The sequence below is a fragment of the Pomacea canaliculata genome, linkage group LG11 (genome assembly GCF_003073045.1).
Source record: "Pomacea canaliculata isolate SZHN2017 linkage group LG11, ASM307304v1, whole genome shotgun sequence".
NCBI lineage: Eukaryota > Metazoa > Mollusca > Gastropoda > Architaenioglossa > Ampullariidae > Pomacea > Pomacea canaliculata.
The window spans coordinates 9,136,877-9,154,262 of NC_037600.1; the positions used below are offsets into that span (position 1 = coordinate 9,136,877).

A 17,386-nucleotide genomic window follows, 5' to 3' on the forward strand; every position below is an offset into this window, starting at 1 on the left:
TAAAGGCGTGTAAACTAAAGCTAATGACTCTTTCATATTTGGAAAGAAAAGAAAAACTATATTTCTGTTTTTTTATATTTTTCTTTGATTTTCTAGATCCGCATTCCCGCGTGGAAACAGTATCTTGTGATCCACCTGACACAGAGTGCTCGGTGTGTCATAATAATTTCGTCCAGCCGAAGATTTTACTCTGTGGTCATCTCCTGTGCAGGGAGTGTATTGTCTCTATAATAAAGTTAGGGAACCAACGGTTAAATCCTAACCGACGTTAGAACTAGCGGCATATTCATGGGAGAGAAAGCATGTTGGGTTACCAAACCGACGGTCTATTTTAGGCACTCAGGGTATCCCCGTCACTGCGCATGCGTTAACAGGGCGAGTACGTAGAAACCAATATGGCGTCAAACCAAGCTACAAAAATACGGAAGGCAAATTGTTCTCACAACAAGGTGGTGATGCTGGAGAACACTCTAAAAATAGAAAAATAAGTATGTAGAACCTATGTTCAGATTTGTGTCGTCGCTGGGAGCCGCAACACGTACCAGCGATGAAGTACGGGGTGAAGCTAGACACAAGAGACTGATAGGGGTCAGATAGTAGGTCACATGTAAGTGCATGAAAACTCACATGCGATATCGCACTGCACTTAAGTAAACAAAGACCTACAAGATAACAAGTTTCAGAAAATGTCAGAACACCGTGACCTGACGGCTTGATACGATGTGACGCCATGAACACCATGTCATATCACGAACTTCTATTACTACACACCTCCGTGGTTAAATTAAAGATGTCCTCTTTTGTTAATTGTGCCCAGAGCTTGTCGCGATTAGTTTGTGGAATTATTGAATGGTATCACCAATCATGATCGTATTATCAATGCAACATCCATCAATTAACCCATGCACCCGTCAAAACAAAGTTTTCGTGACCCCTGTTTCCTTTTCTACTAATACAACAGTTCTCGACCCTGCTTCGTGCAATTAGAGTGTCCTAGTCCGTTTTGTCTTTTTGTCAGAGAGTACGATAGTACCACAAATTATAATTTTGCCGCCTTCTAGTATGTTTCCTAGGATTTGCATTTATGTACATATGCACACAATGTGTAAAAAAGCACATGAAGTAAAGCCCTTTTCTCTGGCATTTGTGTGTCACCAGCCTGTATGATTTGCTGTTCCTCATGTGAGGATAAGATGTGACCGATCTAGCCCCACTTGCGCCTCTTGATATTTCTTGTTTTATACCATTAACTATATATTTACATGGCACAATGTTCAAGATTCATTTCTTGTTCTCTGTTGAAAGTTGAACAAGCAAATAAAAGAAACCCTGCAAGTGTGTGTGTCTGATAGGTAGATGGATGCATGTCAATACAATTGTGTGTAGTTTTGTTTTTGATTGTTAATTTATTCACACCAAATGTGATGGATGGCTTAATGCTTGGCTTTCTGGGAAATAACACATGTACAATCACACTCTTCCCCAAAAATTTTTTAAAAAAATATTATGTTTATAAACAAATTCCTGTGCAGTCAGGTGCAGATTTTTCACTTTTACCAGAGATGAAACCGCTTTTTAAAGTTTTTAAAAGATCTGCCATGCGTATGTCAAACTGATGACCATCACTCTTTTTTTCTTAAACATAAGAAATTACAGCAGTACTTCTGCCTCACTTTCTATGTTGACCAGTATAAACTTAAGATAGCTATAATCAACCATTGCGAATTTACATTTAAAAGGCCCAAGGGAGACTACAAATTGCTTCATTTTTAAGCATTTTTTTTCAGAAAAATTAAACTGGCTTAGCTATCAACGAGTGCTTAATTTTCGTCACATTGCTAAACCTGAAGTCGTCAACATCGTGCTTGTAGAATGTCTGCCTTCTGTGCCACCAAGTCTCGGTGTTAGTGTGCGATGCAATCCGAAGCATCGCCAGTGGTCAGACGAGTATTCCTGAGTTCTCTCCCTTTGATTGTTGTATCAGGTGCAGCTATATTTAGTTCTCTGGCTCAGTTCTGCCTGTAATCATGCACGTACTTGGTTTCCAGCCTAGACAACAACACTATCTTTGCTTTGAATACTCAAAACCTTGCCTAACAATTGTACACACACACCCCACAAAATAAAAATAAATTTGTAAAAATTAGCACGTATCAAAATTCCTTGTCTATGCTTGTGTTTTGAACGAGTCTCGGGGTGGGGGAGTAGGGGTGGAAATTGGTGTTTTACTCGGAGCCAGCAATTTCTGCTATATCATGGCAAGGCTACCAGCCCTGTAAACAGATGCCACATGCATCACGTAATAATAATAATGATGATGTGTACTTGTATCACATTGCATCCTGTACAAGATAGGTCGCACTTACTCCGCTGACCAATAATGATAAATAAACATTAGATAACAGACAGTGAACGGTAAGATGCATATAGACACACTGAACAGCATAAAGGTGAAATACCAGATAGATGAAGCTATTAATGGATATAGATACTATAAACAGTGTACAGATGGAGTAGTTACACAATGGTTTACATGGCAGACAATAATTATTGCAAAAGGAAAGTATGGCGAATGGAGCTGATCTTCCGGAGTTCATAGTACTCGTTTGTAGCTGATGCTGAGTTAATGTTACTTTTTCAGGACTGCATCTGAATCTAGCCTTATAATACCAGTTGTCTATGTCAGAATAGAGTAAAGCCTGTGTCATCTGCCAGTAATCCCATCACGACCCGGCTCTTATTGTGCCTTTCTGCGGCATCAATCCACTGCCAGATAAAATCTTCCTCAATTATTTTGGGATGTGATTGAAAACATGACCAGCGCCTAATTGCATATGATTTGTTCTATTATCTAAGGCCTTCACAAAGTAAACCTATGTGTCATCCTGTCGACTGTGCTGCTAATCTCTTTGTCTACATGACGATGTTTGGGAATTTTCGTAACTGGTTGTTTGCTTCCATGAACTCTGCCTAAGCCCCTCACTACTACAATTTTCTTCTAATCCTTGCTTAGTGCAGCAAAACTTACTGCAGGCCTTTCAGTGTCATTCCATTACTAGGTGTGTCTATTATTACTTTACAAGCACGTAATAGGAAATCGCCGTAATGACACTTCATTACGTGCACAAGTACTTTCAACTGATAACCAGCAAAACCAGCTTTCTTGACTCCGTTGCCGCACATTTCTTACAGCTTCAACTTGTCAGAAATATTGAAAAGAGACCAAAAATTTCTTCAGTGTATATCACATCCATATTCCTCCGTTCCGATGCTTTGTAGAGGTAAATGGCAAAGCAAAGTGTTATGTCTAGATTATTATTATTAGCCGTAAGTACAGAAAATGTAAAGTGAGATGGAAATTTACAGAACTTGGGTTGAATACACTCTTCTCTCAACTCGGTATACCTACGACAAACAAGTACAAAGTAAAGTTCGATCTCATCACAGTAATATAACAAATTGCTTAGAGAACTGCTGTTTAAAGTACCTAAATTTATGACAAAACCTGTATGTCTGAGGCCAGAGAGATATGGACTAGTTGTATGGGAAAAATGTTCGAGAATATTGTAAAATACATCTGCCGCTTGATATGATAATGTCAATGCAATCTACGAATAAAATGCACCTAACATTTGTATATAGTGGAAGGAATGAGCGCGCGTGGATGACGAAATACTGTGAGTGACGAAAATTTGCGTGTATGAATGATGTAAAAACAGAGGTTCAGATAGAACAACTAGAAGAAGGAAAAGAGAGGGTGAATGGACAACAATCAGTAAGTATATTTCACTGCGACATAAGTAGAAAGAGAGAGCGAACCCCTACTATATTTACATATGCTAATATCTAATATGACGATAGATTAAAAAAAAACCTCAGTCTTTAGAGTTTGAATAATAATCGTTTTTAATGCCGTTTTTAACTACACTACTGGCATCATTTCAGGAGGCAAGAAATGTTTAACACCCTAGTTCGTCTCCTGGCTGCTCTTGTGGGGGTTCTTTTGCCCCATCAACTTGCCCCACCACTTCCCCAGTTGGCAGTGCCACGTGAGTACTTTAACAGGCCAGGTTCATTATTGTTAGGTTAAGCATTCTCTCTCTCTCACACACACACAGAGGTACCTAAATGCCCATCGCTTACGAGTTGCTGTCAACTCTGCTAATGAAGTCAAACTCTAAAAGACTCTAGACCTTTCTAGTTTGTGCCTTGAGGTCACTGTCATGAATCTTGCCTTTGCTCTGAGTGGAGTTGTCTAGAAGAGAAAATTAGGAACCGTAGACTTGCTCACTCAATAATGAGAGTTCCTGTCTCAAAAGTAGCAGCTCGCCGGTTCACATCCGCGGTTCCCACGGTTAAAACGCAGCGAAGACAGTTCTGGGTTTTACCACCTGTGGCACCTTTTACCACCTGTGGTATTCGCACCTGTTGGCCTCGCAGAAAGACAGAGAAGCAGGTCAAACGTCTTTCTATCAGAATCGTCAAGTTCCGCTTCTTTCTTTGTTTCTTTCTTTCTAGTTTCAGAGTGCTTTCCGTTTTACAGGTGTATGCAGCCAGTCAAACGTGCCGAACGTCAGCTCTTCTTCTTATTCATGTTCGCCCCCAGTGGAGCATAGGGCCGCAACCCCTCTATCGGACCCGGTTCTGGGCGTCCCTTTCCAGTTGGGAGCATGTCATGTCAGTTGTCTCTGTCTCTCTGTGGACTGATCTCCTCCATGTCTGTCTGGGTCTCCCAACCTTGCGCCTCCCCTGTGGGTTCCAGCCTAGAGCTTGTCGCGTTAAATTGTCGCCTGGTTTTCGTAAGGTGTGACCAGTCCAGCCCTACTTCCGCTTCTTGATGTCTTGGCTGCCAGGTTTTTGGTTGGCTCTCTCCTACAGGTCTGTATTGGAGATCTTCTCAGGCCATCTGATGTTGAGGATGTGGCGCAGACATCTGTTGACAAATGTCTGTATCTTGTTGGTGATGGCATTTGTCACCCACCATGTCTCAGATCCATACAGAAGGACTGACTTTACATTTGTATTATAGATGTATATGAGGTCGTGTTAATGATAATCCAATTGCCTACAATTTATATTTATAAGGTCTTGTTATGCTCCCACTTGTCGCAGATCCCGACAACCCGGAGCCCCGTCGAGCACAGCGGACAACACTCCGGGATGAGCAGCGGCGGCTGCTCGAGCAGCACTTTAGGATAAGCCACAACCCCGGGGTGGCTGTCCGCCAGGAGCTCGCTAGACAGACGGGGCTTGCACCCATAAGGGTTCGGGTAAGCACAGTAAACCGGTTAAAAGCCTAGTCAACTAGTTGTTAACTAAACAGCCCTGACTAGTGTTGTTGACCTCCTTCTGTGCATGATAATATTTGTAAGCAAACATGTCTGAAATGGAAGGGATTGTGGAAGAGGGAATGTATGTGTTAATCATATATCGACAACGACAACGACGACGACTATTGCGAGCGACTCAAAGAGACACCTATTAACACTGTGCGTTTTGGTTCTAACTTACAGGAGTGGTTTTCCAATCGCCGGGGGAAGTGGCGGCGAGACAGAAAAAAAAATCGCCTTTCCTTTGGTCTCAAGTTTTTGGGAGTGGCAGCGGCTTTGTCACTATTGATTGCTGCTGTCCTGATACAACGGTAGGCATATAGTTCTCGTCTTTATCAGTCATCCTGACAACTGTCTTGCTAATCTCTTTGTCTACATATTGATGTTGGGGAAATTTCCGAACTGATTGTTTGCTTTAAAGAACTCTGCCTAAGCCCCCAACTACTAGACTTTTCATGTAGACATTGCTTAATACAGCAAAACTTACTCCAAGCATCTCAGTGTGGTTCACTTTATTACAGGGGTCTCAAACTCATATTAGCATGTGGGCCGCAGTGGAAAGTAACAGCCAGTCAGCGGGCCGCACCACGAAAAGAAAATGTTTTTTCATTAAATTTTACGAACACTACTGTCACTGCAGTTAAATGCTAAAATAAAGCTTTTATAATTATTAATTACATTTAGTGTAGTTTATTACATGCACAGGCAGTTTAGTTTATTAAAATAAGTTGACGTTGTCTCTGTCACGAAACTGTAGTTCCCCCCAAAAAACCAACTATAATTACTAGGCCTACTGCAGATGGCTCGTCACTCATGTTTCTGTCCACTCAGCTGAGATCGTTTGGCAGAGACCAGACCATCGACGTTAGGCCTGAAGTCGCGTGTAGTGGCAAGCCGCAAGGTTGCTCTCAGATGCTCATCAGTCAGTCTTGATCCTAATGCTGTTTTGTTGATCTTTATTCTGGAGAAAAACTGTTCGCAAGCGTACGTACTCCCAAACATCGCTAGAATTCTAGCAGCTGTGCAGAATAAGTTTGGAAAATTCTCTCTAGGAAGAAACTGGTAGAAATCTGGAACTCCAACATCAACGTATTTTTTGCTTCAGAACAGTCAACAGTGTCACACTGCAGGTCCAGTAGTTCCATCTGCACTTCCTCTGGAACGTTTTTCACATCAACTGCGAACGGAGTGGCAAGAAGGACAAACTGTGGTTGGAGAGCAGTGAATTGCTGAAAGCGGTGTTCAAAATCTTCCAGTAGTCTGGAGAGGATGTCTACGTAGTCTTTCAGGCGCTATGGTTCAACCGTTATGCTCTGTAGAAAAGAGAAATGAGCCAGGTTTCCATCTGCCAGCTGAGTGGCCCACAAAGTCAGCTTGCATCTGAATGATTTGATGCGGTCAAACATCACGGTAATCAGCTTCTTTAAGCCCTGCAGTTGTGAATTGAGTGTATTGAGATGTTGCGTGATGTCAGTAAGAAAAGCAAGATCCGACAAAAACATTGGGTCACTGAGCTGAGGTATGTCTCTGTCTTTCATTGCCATGAACAATGCTATTTCCCGTCTCAGTTCAAAAAATCTCTGCAGCACTTTTCCACGACTCAACCATCTGACTTCCATAAGATACAGCAACTCTCCGTATTCCGTTTCTAAATCAGCTAGAAATGACACAAACTGTCTGTGGTTGAGACCCCGTGCACGTATGAAGTTCGCCGTCTTCACGACAACATCCATCACGTTCTTCATTTGTAGACTTTTGGCACAGAGTGCTTCTTGGTGCAGAATGCAGTGTATGGCTGCAAAAGGTCCTGCCAAGCTGAGCTGATTCCGTTTCTCTACCATTAATCCAACAACACCAACCTTCTCTGAACGCATTGCTGGTGCACCGTCCGTAGCCACTGAAACAAGTTTTTCCCACGGTAGCCCACACCTGTCAATACAAGCTTCCAGTTCTTGAAACACGTCACGTCCAGTCGTCGTTCCTTTCATGGGTAGTAAGTCCAATAGCTCTTCAACAATGTTCAAGTTTTCGTCGACCCAACGAATGAAAACGGCACAGTATGCGGTGTCTGCTACACCAGTACACTCGTCCAGTGCAACTCGGTGATCCTGCTTGCAACTGTGTTCGCAGACAAACTTATGCCTTCGAAGAGCTTCTTTTTCTCGAGACATAATTTCACACGCCTGTAGCATACACTCTTTTACAAACTGGCCTTCGGTGAATGGTCGCGATGCCTTTGCTATCATCTCGCTAACAACAAAGTACAACATACATATACATCGCGGAAGTGGCCGCGGGCCGCACAAAAATGTTTTTTGCGGGCCGCATGCGGCCCGCGGGCCGCGTGTTTGAGACCCCTGCTTTATTAGGTGTGTGACACGATCGTGTTTGTCATCGGTCGTGGATCCACGAATGACACTTTTTTTTTCTGGTGACTGTCCATCCCTCCAGACATTTAGTTGTGTGTTCGTCCACCATTAAAACGTCTCTTGGACGGAAGAAGGTTATAATACTGTGCTAAAACATGTGTACTATCTTTCACAATCACTCTCGCTTTCCGTACTACTCGTCTTTCATACAACTCACTCAGACACTCCTGCTTCTCCCCAATCACCTTCCCACTCACACTCACAACTCTATCTAACACATTCTTATTACTAGCTCTCAATCCTCCATACCAACATAAAAATCCAAATGTCAACACAGACTCAAGAAAACATCTGTAAAAAACACTTAAAACCTTTTTGTTGACATTCAGTGAACGTAGTTTTTGTAAACAGTACAATCTAGATTGACATTTCTTGTGAATAACCTCTGTATTTCTGGAAGAGGAGAATGCATGCTGGAAACAGACTGTCTGGGAACGTTTAACCAGAAAGTTAACAATCCATTTTGATTAGAAGCCTACAGAAATTCAAAATTGAACGATGATAACTGTTTTGCATTACAAACATTTTATGGAAAAGTTGTATTCTATGATGAGTTTTTTAAAATTTTGGAATGATTTTAATTTTGTTGCTTATTTGAATGAACATTGTCTTAAATGACACTTCTCTCTGTTGTCAGCCAACAGGGCACGACCAGCTTGCTTGTTGGAGGATGGTCAGCTTTGCCTCATTCATCTTTATCTACTATACTGTCTAGGTCATCGTGCTGGTCAGTGTTGCTTCAGAAAAATGATCAAGATTCTGTTGCTCTGATTTGTGATCACATAGATCCTAGCTTATCTACAATGATTTGATCTCCAGACAAGAATTATTTCCAATTATGTCATAATCTGCTTTCATCACACATTAATAATGACTTCGTAGATCTGAACTACGAGCTATAGATCTGTAACTCTTGCACATTTTATTCTGTGAAAAGATATTACACTACTGCATATCACACTTTTTAACTGATTTGATGCTATTGAATAATACATGCAGTAAACATCTATCTCCTGTGATATCATTTTCTGCTGAAGATTACTCCAGTGTTTAGGCAATTTTTGTCACTAAAACGAAATCATTTGATTTTGCGCTTCATGAAAGATGACAAACAGTTGAATGTTTTGAAACTATTATATCACTGGATTAGCACTCATATTCTTCCGACGGCTTGTAAACTCATTTTGGATTTTCAAATAGGCATTATGCAGGCAACCCAATGAGTGGCAACAACAACAAAAAAAAAAAGGAAAAAAGCTTCTACTTACTATGTCTGTTCTATGTATGAATGGACCTGTGGTATGGAAAAGAGCATTTGCAGCCTAAACTGCAGTTTTTCTAATGAATTGTGCACGCTGGGAGCAGTTGCTGGCTACATATCTTTCACCTCACATCGCATTCTATGTTATGTTACGTCCGTCTGTATGTATCTGTGTGTGTGTCTTTTTATCTGTAAACCGCCATGAGCCTGCCCAAAGGACTAGGATATGGTGCTATATAAGTTAGTGTAAGATGCACATGTTAAGCCACTGTTGTTGGGTTTTTTTTTTAAATCTTATCTAGATGAGTTTGAGGCAGGGGTATTATGTTAGGAGTGGGACAAAATTTGTATTGCTCTTTATGCGGCAGCTAGTAGTTACTTTTCTTTTTAGTCAGAATTCTGAATCATATGAAACTGAAACATTGTTATAATTTTCTTTTGTCTTTTCTCATTTATTCAGCCCTTTGTGGAACCAGGTATTTTCCTTATTAAGTTCTTTGCTCCACGGATTTATGGCTGTTCCCCTAGTTCCAGGAGTAGTTGCCCTTTTATTGCTAGGTGAGTACCTCAGCGATGAGGGTTTAGACTTCTGCCGTTGTGTTAGACATGCATGCGTAAACTGACTCATATTTTCAGCTTGCTTTGGAAATTACAGATGCCATGTTTTTCAGGTAATTAAACAATCAAACTTTTGACATTATCATTGAAGAAAACTGATGTCTTTTAGTTTACTCTGCCTCCTGTCTTTACTATTAAATTATAGGAATTCAATGAAGTGGTTTAAATGATTTTGTATATATATATATCTTTTTCAGGTTATTTTGTGCTGCTCATCTTCGCTTTGATCTCGTGACTCTTGTTTTTTACCTGCTGCGGCTCTGGTTTGATGCTGGTGAACTGTGGTTTGCTTTCGCTTCGCACGCAACAGCTACGCTTTTGTGTTTCTCAGAGTCAAAAACACCGTTCGTCACCTTCTCCACCTACGGATTGCTTCGCATTGTTCGCTTCTGGCACCTCCAGGTCACGTGACAGGCGCCGACAGCAGCGGTCCATTCGGTGACTGACCCCACCGGCGTTCCTGTCCATGGTGGTCAGTTAACTCTCACGTCAATGGCCAGGCTCAATGAGTTTGCCAAAGTCATTTTGTCGTCTTGCTGTGGCTGTTGCTGGACCTGCACTCGCCAGTCTTGGGGCAGCTGTGGCTAAACCTGCTTCAGGATCAGATCCCCAGTTTACATTTATAAAACCTGGACAGTATGTTGCAGTTTATGATGATGACACTTTCCACGTTGTAACTTTGTGACATAATTTATATATTTATAATTGATGAAATGTTCTCTTTTGAGAGGCGATTGGGGGTGGGGGCGGAGTATTTGTCTCTCGCCTAGGGCGCAGCATTTCCTTGCGCCGGTCCTGGCCACACCCAGACAGTTTGCGCGCATCTTGGGTTGAGAGGAAGTAAAAACTTGCGTACGCACATAATGGATGGTTGTAGCACTTGTGTAAAGAAACTGGAGAGTTGTGCCCATTTTAAATTCCGATTGCAGTTTAAAAATAGAGGACATGGGTACATACGTTTAAAAAAAAACTCCTTATAGGATACCGCGTTTAAACAATTTTTTAAGTTATAGACCCGACTACTTTAGGTTTGTTTGTTTGTTTTTGTTTTTTTTTCTGTTCTTCTTATAACCTTCATCTTATTGCTAGCCAACAAAACACTGACGGGCAATTTTGTAGCTTTCCGTGTTATAGTGATTGGAGTCTGGACAAAGGACGCTTTTACAGCTGGACTCTGTTTCTTGTCCCACTACCATCCCCGAGGACAGGTTACAGCTGGCCGCCGATAGGTTTTATTTGAGAACTTCAATCTTTCGAGTATGTCGTACGACATGCTATAACTAGAACCAAATTTCGACACTCCACCCTTTTACAACCAGCCCCCTCACTCCCCTTACCTCCCACCCATCCAGAAAAAGTTCCAAACGTCATTGGCAGATAACTGTTATGCCATCACTTCTCACCTAACCTAACTCACTAAACTATATTTCTCCGACGCCAAAATCCTCCAGCGCATATCTCCACTCAACTGTGTCGGGTGTCGTCTACTATGTCAAAGTGTTCGCGTTAGAAAGAGTCGCGGCTGGAGGCCGACACCGCAGCGAAAAGTGCATGGCAGCCCATGCAGGTCTTGCGTGGCATGCTTCATCTGGAGGTCACTGAAAACACGATGCAACCGGAAAGAGCCGGTCACAACCGATCATGCGTGGTCTGACCAGTTCGGGCGAGGCTTATATAGGTCAACGAGTGTATGACTTCACTCTATAGTGACACTAAAGATTGTATGTATATACCTATATATCCTTTTTCATATTTACCACTCCGGAGGTTAAGGGTATTTTGAAATATTAACCATTTCTTGTGATTCCTTTTTTTTTTTTTTTTTTTGTATTTTTCTGTCTTCTAAAGCTGTTTAATTTTTCGCCGTTGGTCTAACTTATCTCCCCTGTGTACTGAGGCGAGCGCTCTTGTGCGTGTGAGAAGAGATTGATCTGCAACTGTGCATTCCATACAATCGTTTTTTTCCCCCGTCCCACTCCTTCGTAAAAATGTAGAGCAGTCTACAGCGTGTGCAGCATAAAGTGCATGTCTTTTGAAATTGTAAAGAAAAGAATTGAAAAGGCGCGCTGAGTTCGACGCCACCACGAGCGAGAAAGTGTAGAAGAACGAATTTAGAATCCTAACCCCGATCGAGATTTAATCTCCCGGGGAATTTATTTTTACCCCTTTCTTATTTAAGCATTTTTGAATGCGAAACGACGAAGACCACTTCTTTCTTGGGGAAAAAATTGTGGTCCTTCTATGGAATATCTGAACCATGGATCCATGACAAAGGACGTCTAGTGAAAGGTGGGGGAAAAAATTGGCGAAGAAAGATTTGGGAATACCAATGAGTCACCAGTATACCAAGCTTACAAAGTCACTTAATTTATGTTACCTGAGCGCTTGATCACGTAGGAAGCAACAGAGGTAGATAGTGCATTTGCTAAATCACGTTTGATTGCCGAAAAGTGGCCGTTATAATGTTCGTGTACTTTTCTTTATCGCGCTTTTTCGGACTGTGGGCTGTGAAGCGATTCAACTCTAATTTTGGTTTAGAGAAATAATAAATTGTCCCCCTTAATTTAATAAAATTCAGGCGAAGTTGCTATAAATTCTGATTAAGATATTCATACGTCTTTCTCTCATATGTTAGTCCTGCTATCTTTGAAACAAACGTACGTGCGTTCTATTACAATTCCATAGGCAGTAACAGAAAAAGATGTCATACCTCGTCTGGGCGAGGTTAATCCCCAAAGTGTCAGTATCGTGCCGCATCCACCGTCGATGGACACTACCCTGCTCTACTATATGTAATCTCAACTAAGGAGATTTACAAATCGTGAATATGGTTTAGAATAGTAGTATAGTGTAAATTCGAGTTACATATTGTTTTTTCTTTTTTTCTTGTATGGGTTAATTGAGCTGGAGCCCTTCTAAATGAGGGAGAATCACCTCCCCAGATCATTCCTCGATCGCCCTCGGTCCAACACCCAGCAGCACGTGGGCTAGGTGCACCGTCGGCCTCGTGACGTCACCGTGGAGTTCCTCTGCTGTGACCCCGGGAACCTCCCCCCCACCACCACCACCACGCCCCCGACACGGCAGTGTGTACGGCCTTAGAGTGCCATCCGTCGCTGAGTTACGCGGAGCGACCAAAGAGTTTCCTACCCCCTCTGGGAAGGAACAACCGCTTCTAGTGGATTATAAGTGTAATTTGTGTTATTCATATTTGCCTGGAGATGCGAAGGGTGTCAATCCTAAATTAGTTGGGCGCCGAACTGTAAGTATCGTTATAGGCGACTGATATTTTGAAAAGGGACTGAGATGAAGCTTAGATGGTGAGTCAGTGTGCATGGTTAGGAGATGGCGAGTCAGTATGCACGGTTAAGAATTGATATATTAATAGTATTTCTTTATTATTTTTGGTCAGGTCAGAGTGCGACATGCCGTGCAGTAAAAAAAATTATTATTATGGACTTTGTCGATACAGAGATGAGTTTCATCATGTGGTGTACAGCTTGATAAATGTTTGATCTCGGTAATATAACACTATATCGACTTGCGTAGAGTTGGGGAGTGGAGGGGAAAGATTATTTCATTTAATTAGGCTGTATCAAGCGCGTGCAACACATGATACAACATTCTTGTTTATGCTTATGAAACAAAAAAAAAAATCACCTTTCAAATTGCGCTGTAGCTTGTAAGATAAGAGAAAAGATCGAAAGAGGTTGATCGAGAAAACTAGGGGGAAGGGGAGGAGAAATAGAGGAGAGAACCATGGAAAGCGAGAGGATGGAAAGAAGAGAAAAAAATAATAAAAGGAGAAATAGGAGGGGAAGTTAGAGGTGGAACAAAAAAAAAAAAACAAACCTTTTTCTTTCCATTAATCTTACAGGGAAGTGAATGGCAACCGCGGGTTTTTGCCACTCCTCTCAAGCCTGAACCAAAAGAAAAGCTGGGTGATGGTGCATGCGACCTAGTTCTGCCTTGTACATTTTGCTTAGTTGCCTTGAACTTATATATAATCGTGTACACGACACACAAATCTCATTTTCGGATGCATACCTTACCAGGTTAAGGTTTTATTCACCCCTCCATCCCATCCCGTGTTCCCCAAACCAAAGATCGACGTTAATGGCTACACCCAGCACGAAAGCATGTCAATGGAGGTAGTACACCGATGTTTCGAATTTTCTCAGTTTTGATAAATTTTGTATGAACGGTTATTTTCTTCTCTTTTTTTTTTCAAAAATGAAAGTGCCTGTAATTTTCAGCAAATAATTAAGCTGGCTATTTGGGCATTTAGAAATGTGCATTCAATGTTTGTTAGGTGTGTGCCTGCTTGCAACACAGTTCCCGAGTTCCGGATCACCAACTTGAAGAGATAGTTTGAATGGTCACTATGAAAATAAACTGAGCATCTGTTCTGAAGTGACGGCACTTGAGATGTGTCATGTGTGCGTGGATGTGCATGTGCTGACCTGTGTGACTCGTACATGTGGGTTAATCAAGGGCAGACCACTTTTACAGTTGAACTGTGTTACTAGGATTCTGGACCTTGACCGGTTTCCAAAGTGTAGACCAAATTGCTGACATCCTCATCGTCATCACCTCATCACCACTCTACAATCTCTGATTTAATTGTTTGCAAATAATGTACCACGCGCACGCCCACACACATACTTATCCAATTCATATTCCGCACACAGCCATCCTGTTTAGGCAACTTTTGAGGACAGGTGATGACGTGATAATGGTTTAAAAAAAGAAAACCCAAGAATTTCAATGGATGCGCGCCGCACGCACACACAAACGAGTGAGATAAAATAAAAAACACTAGTAACTGTGATCTAATACATTGTCTTCGAGTCGAGAAAGAGAGATACAGACAAAGAGATAAAATAATGCAGAAAGAAGTTATTTACTGAAAGAGTGTTCTAATCCATTGCCTGGGGAACGAGAGAGAAAGAGAGAGACTATTACATACTGATGGCGGCCCGGTGGCGCAACGGCTAGCGCTGTTAGCGCCTGTCACCAATACAGTGAAGGTTGGCTGCCCTGAGTTCATTTCTCGTCTCGGGCACACTGTTCTTTCTCTGCACGTGGCATCTGTTTACAGGGCTGGCCGCCCTCCGCCAAGGACGGTCCCAAGCCCGGCTGAAAAAGGAGGAGGGTTGGGCGTGGGGCCAGCACCCCCACCCCGTAAAAAAAAAAACAAATCCTTGCTACCGAAACATCGACAACAGTTAAGACTGTAGTTGATGGCCTATGCCCCAGGAGGGGCGAAAGGGCCTAAAAAAAAAAAAAAAATTACATACTGAGTGGTCTAACCTCGTGCTTTCAGATTAAAAGAGAGAGAGAGCGGGTGGGCCAATGGCAGAGAAAGAGTTTTCCCGAAGCCAGTTTCCGAAAAAAGAAACCAACCAACATTTATCATTTATAAGAACAAGTGGCAGGCTCGGACATAGAACAGAACTTTTAAGACTGAAGCTAGACACAAGAGACTGATAGAGTCAGATAGTAGGTCTCATGTAAGTGCATGAAAACTCACATGCGATATCACACTGCACTTAAAAAGACCTACAAGATAGCAAGTTTCAGAAAATGTCAGAACACCGTGACCTGACGGCTTGATACGATGTGACACCATGAACACCATGTCATATCACGAACTTCTATTACTATACACCTCCGTGCTTAAATTAAAGATGTCCTCTTTTGTTAATTGTGGAAGATTAATTACGTGAGCAGTCCGCACGGCGATCAGCCCAGGTTTCTTGTTAGTTTTGACACTAATTTGGAAATGACTGATAATTCAGTCTAGAAGCAGACTGCAGAAACACTACTCACGTGACTGTGGTTGTCACGTAGACGTAGTAGAGGCTCAAGCTGAGACAAAGCTCATAGGAGGACTGTCATTTTCAATTGTCATAGAACTGTCAGGTTTTTACGCAGCTTGGGGAAAAAAGGATTGTCTTTGCCCTATATCCCCTTTGATTTCCTTCATCATCGGAAATGGCGAGACCAAATAAACAAGGACCTATTAGAAAACAGAGTGGCAGGTAGACACAGACTGGGGGTTGGAGGAGGGTCAGACAGAGGGCACCTCCTTTAGCCAGACAGCCTCACCCTGGTCCCCAGGCATTCACATGCGTACGAACCATAAACCTGTCATATATATATATCCCTGCCACGAGCTGACTGCATGGCCATGTTTCGTCATCGGGGACGGGTTAAACCGAGGACGAGGAAGTCGTGAGGGAAGGGTTTACTCTACCCGTTCACATTTCTGACGCATGCACACTCAGCCATGCCAACACACCCGGGTTAGACGGTGCCGGCGTTCATGCCATTATCACGATGACTGTACACTTGAAAAAAAAAGTAATAAATTGGATTGTCTGGTAAATCTACTTTCGGAACTCTCGGCGTCCAATATGCTTTTACCATGTTTCGCTGTTACATGATTCTCTTTAGACGTGCAGTAAGTTTTGACTAGTTCTCCTCCTGATCAATCGATCCTCATCGTCGTCGTTTTACAACCCCCGGTTTAATTGTTTGCAAAAGCAAGATTAACACAGAATTGTTCAGCACCAATTTTGACTTGCCCATTTTTCTCATAAATAGAAATTAAATTTTTCAAAAAATATTTACCTTTCAATTTATTCTTTATGCGTTCCTTCGGCATTCTTCTTCCTTGCACGAAGACTTGCTCTTCTCCACTCAAAACAGCAAACAATCATAAATCATGGTTACTCGATCATCAGACAGAAGTGAGGATAACATCAACGGATTGCTCATCCACGCATCAGACAACAGATCATAATATTAAACAAATAAAACTAAAATAAAAGAAGGGAGGGACACTACAGGGTCACACTGAAACTTCATTATTTAGCAGTGGCTGCACCTGTACAGAGAAGCCTAACTGCTGCAAAAATAGGGATATAGTATTTCTGTTTTGGAGGCAGATAAATGTGTAACGGAAGAGTGAACAAGAATTAAGGAACCTTTTTATAGTGATTTATTACCAGCCATAGCGTCTAGCACCAAGAATCGAGTTTCAAATAACCGCAATACCAATGAACTACTGACACCTTTCTGAGTTGGAGTGTAAAAAGAAGTGGCGGAGTTTTTTATGTTCTTACGAAATCGAGCACCAGGGCCGATGCTCTCTGCTGAACTCATGACCTCTGCTGAACTCGTAAAGCAGCACATGTCCTTGACATCAAGTCACAGTTTCCAGACTAACATAGAGTAACATTAGTCGGAAAAGCATTACACAAGCTGTCCGTTTAGGGTCGACAGCTCGATCGTATACCGACTTTGCTAATGATAATACTAGCAGAGATTCTCTATCAACAGAAACCTAGCTCACTTTTCCTGGGGCCAGATGTACGCGAGGGCGGTGCCCATCTCCTCCCTCGTACCCTTACCTTTCAGGAGAGTGTAGACACTCGATCTCTGCCTTTCTCCAGCCCTCTATAGAGTTGGGTACTCATTCCCGCCAGGTTGGTCGACTGTGGGAAGTGAGATGAGCTACACAGGTTCAAAAATGTTTATTGCTGTATACATTTTTTTCAGATTATATAATTTTTTCATTCATCACAATTAAAATAGCCATAGGGAACGCGCGAATCTAGAAACACTGTCAAAGTTCATAAACTTTTCAAACACTGTTCGTGGATCAAGGATATTGCGGTCCACGTCAGTCTGGCATGGGTGGATCTGTAGTACAAAATGTACCCTTGTTGACAGAGGTGAGT

The 17,386-nt window shown here is 42.1% G+C and overlaps 1 protein-coding gene across 1 annotated transcript; it reads left to right on the forward strand.

Moving 5' to 3' along the window:
• Positions 1-3,730: 3,730 nt before the first annotated feature.
• Positions 3,731-11,875, forward strand: LOC112576348 (intestine-specific homeobox-like). The gene is made up of 7 exons (XM_025258717.1): positions 3,731-3,775; positions 3,946-4,049; positions 5,113-5,270; positions 5,514-5,641; positions 8,397-8,486; positions 9,481-9,578; positions 9,836-11,875. The coding sequence occupies exons 1-7, from the start codon at positions 3,762-3,764 to the stop codon at positions 9,871-9,873; spliced, it is 630 nt and encodes a 209-aa protein (XP_025114502.1). The 5' UTR covers positions 3,731-3,761; the 3' UTR covers positions 9,874-11,875.
• Positions 11,876-17,386: the final 5,511 nt, after the last annotated feature.

What these genes read in the sequence shown, in the direction of transcription:
- LOC112576348 (XM_025258717.1), top strand. An exon ending in TCCCCAGTTGGCAGTGCCAC is followed by an intron (nt 4,050 to 5,112) that starts GTGAGTACTTTA and finishes CACTTGTCGCAG; the next exon opens with ATCCCGACAACCCGGAGCCC. An exon ending in AGTTGCCCTTTTATTGCTAG is followed by an intron (nt 9,579 to 9,835) that starts GTGAGTACCTCA and finishes TATCTTTTTCAG; the next exon opens with GTTATTTTGTGCTGCTCATC.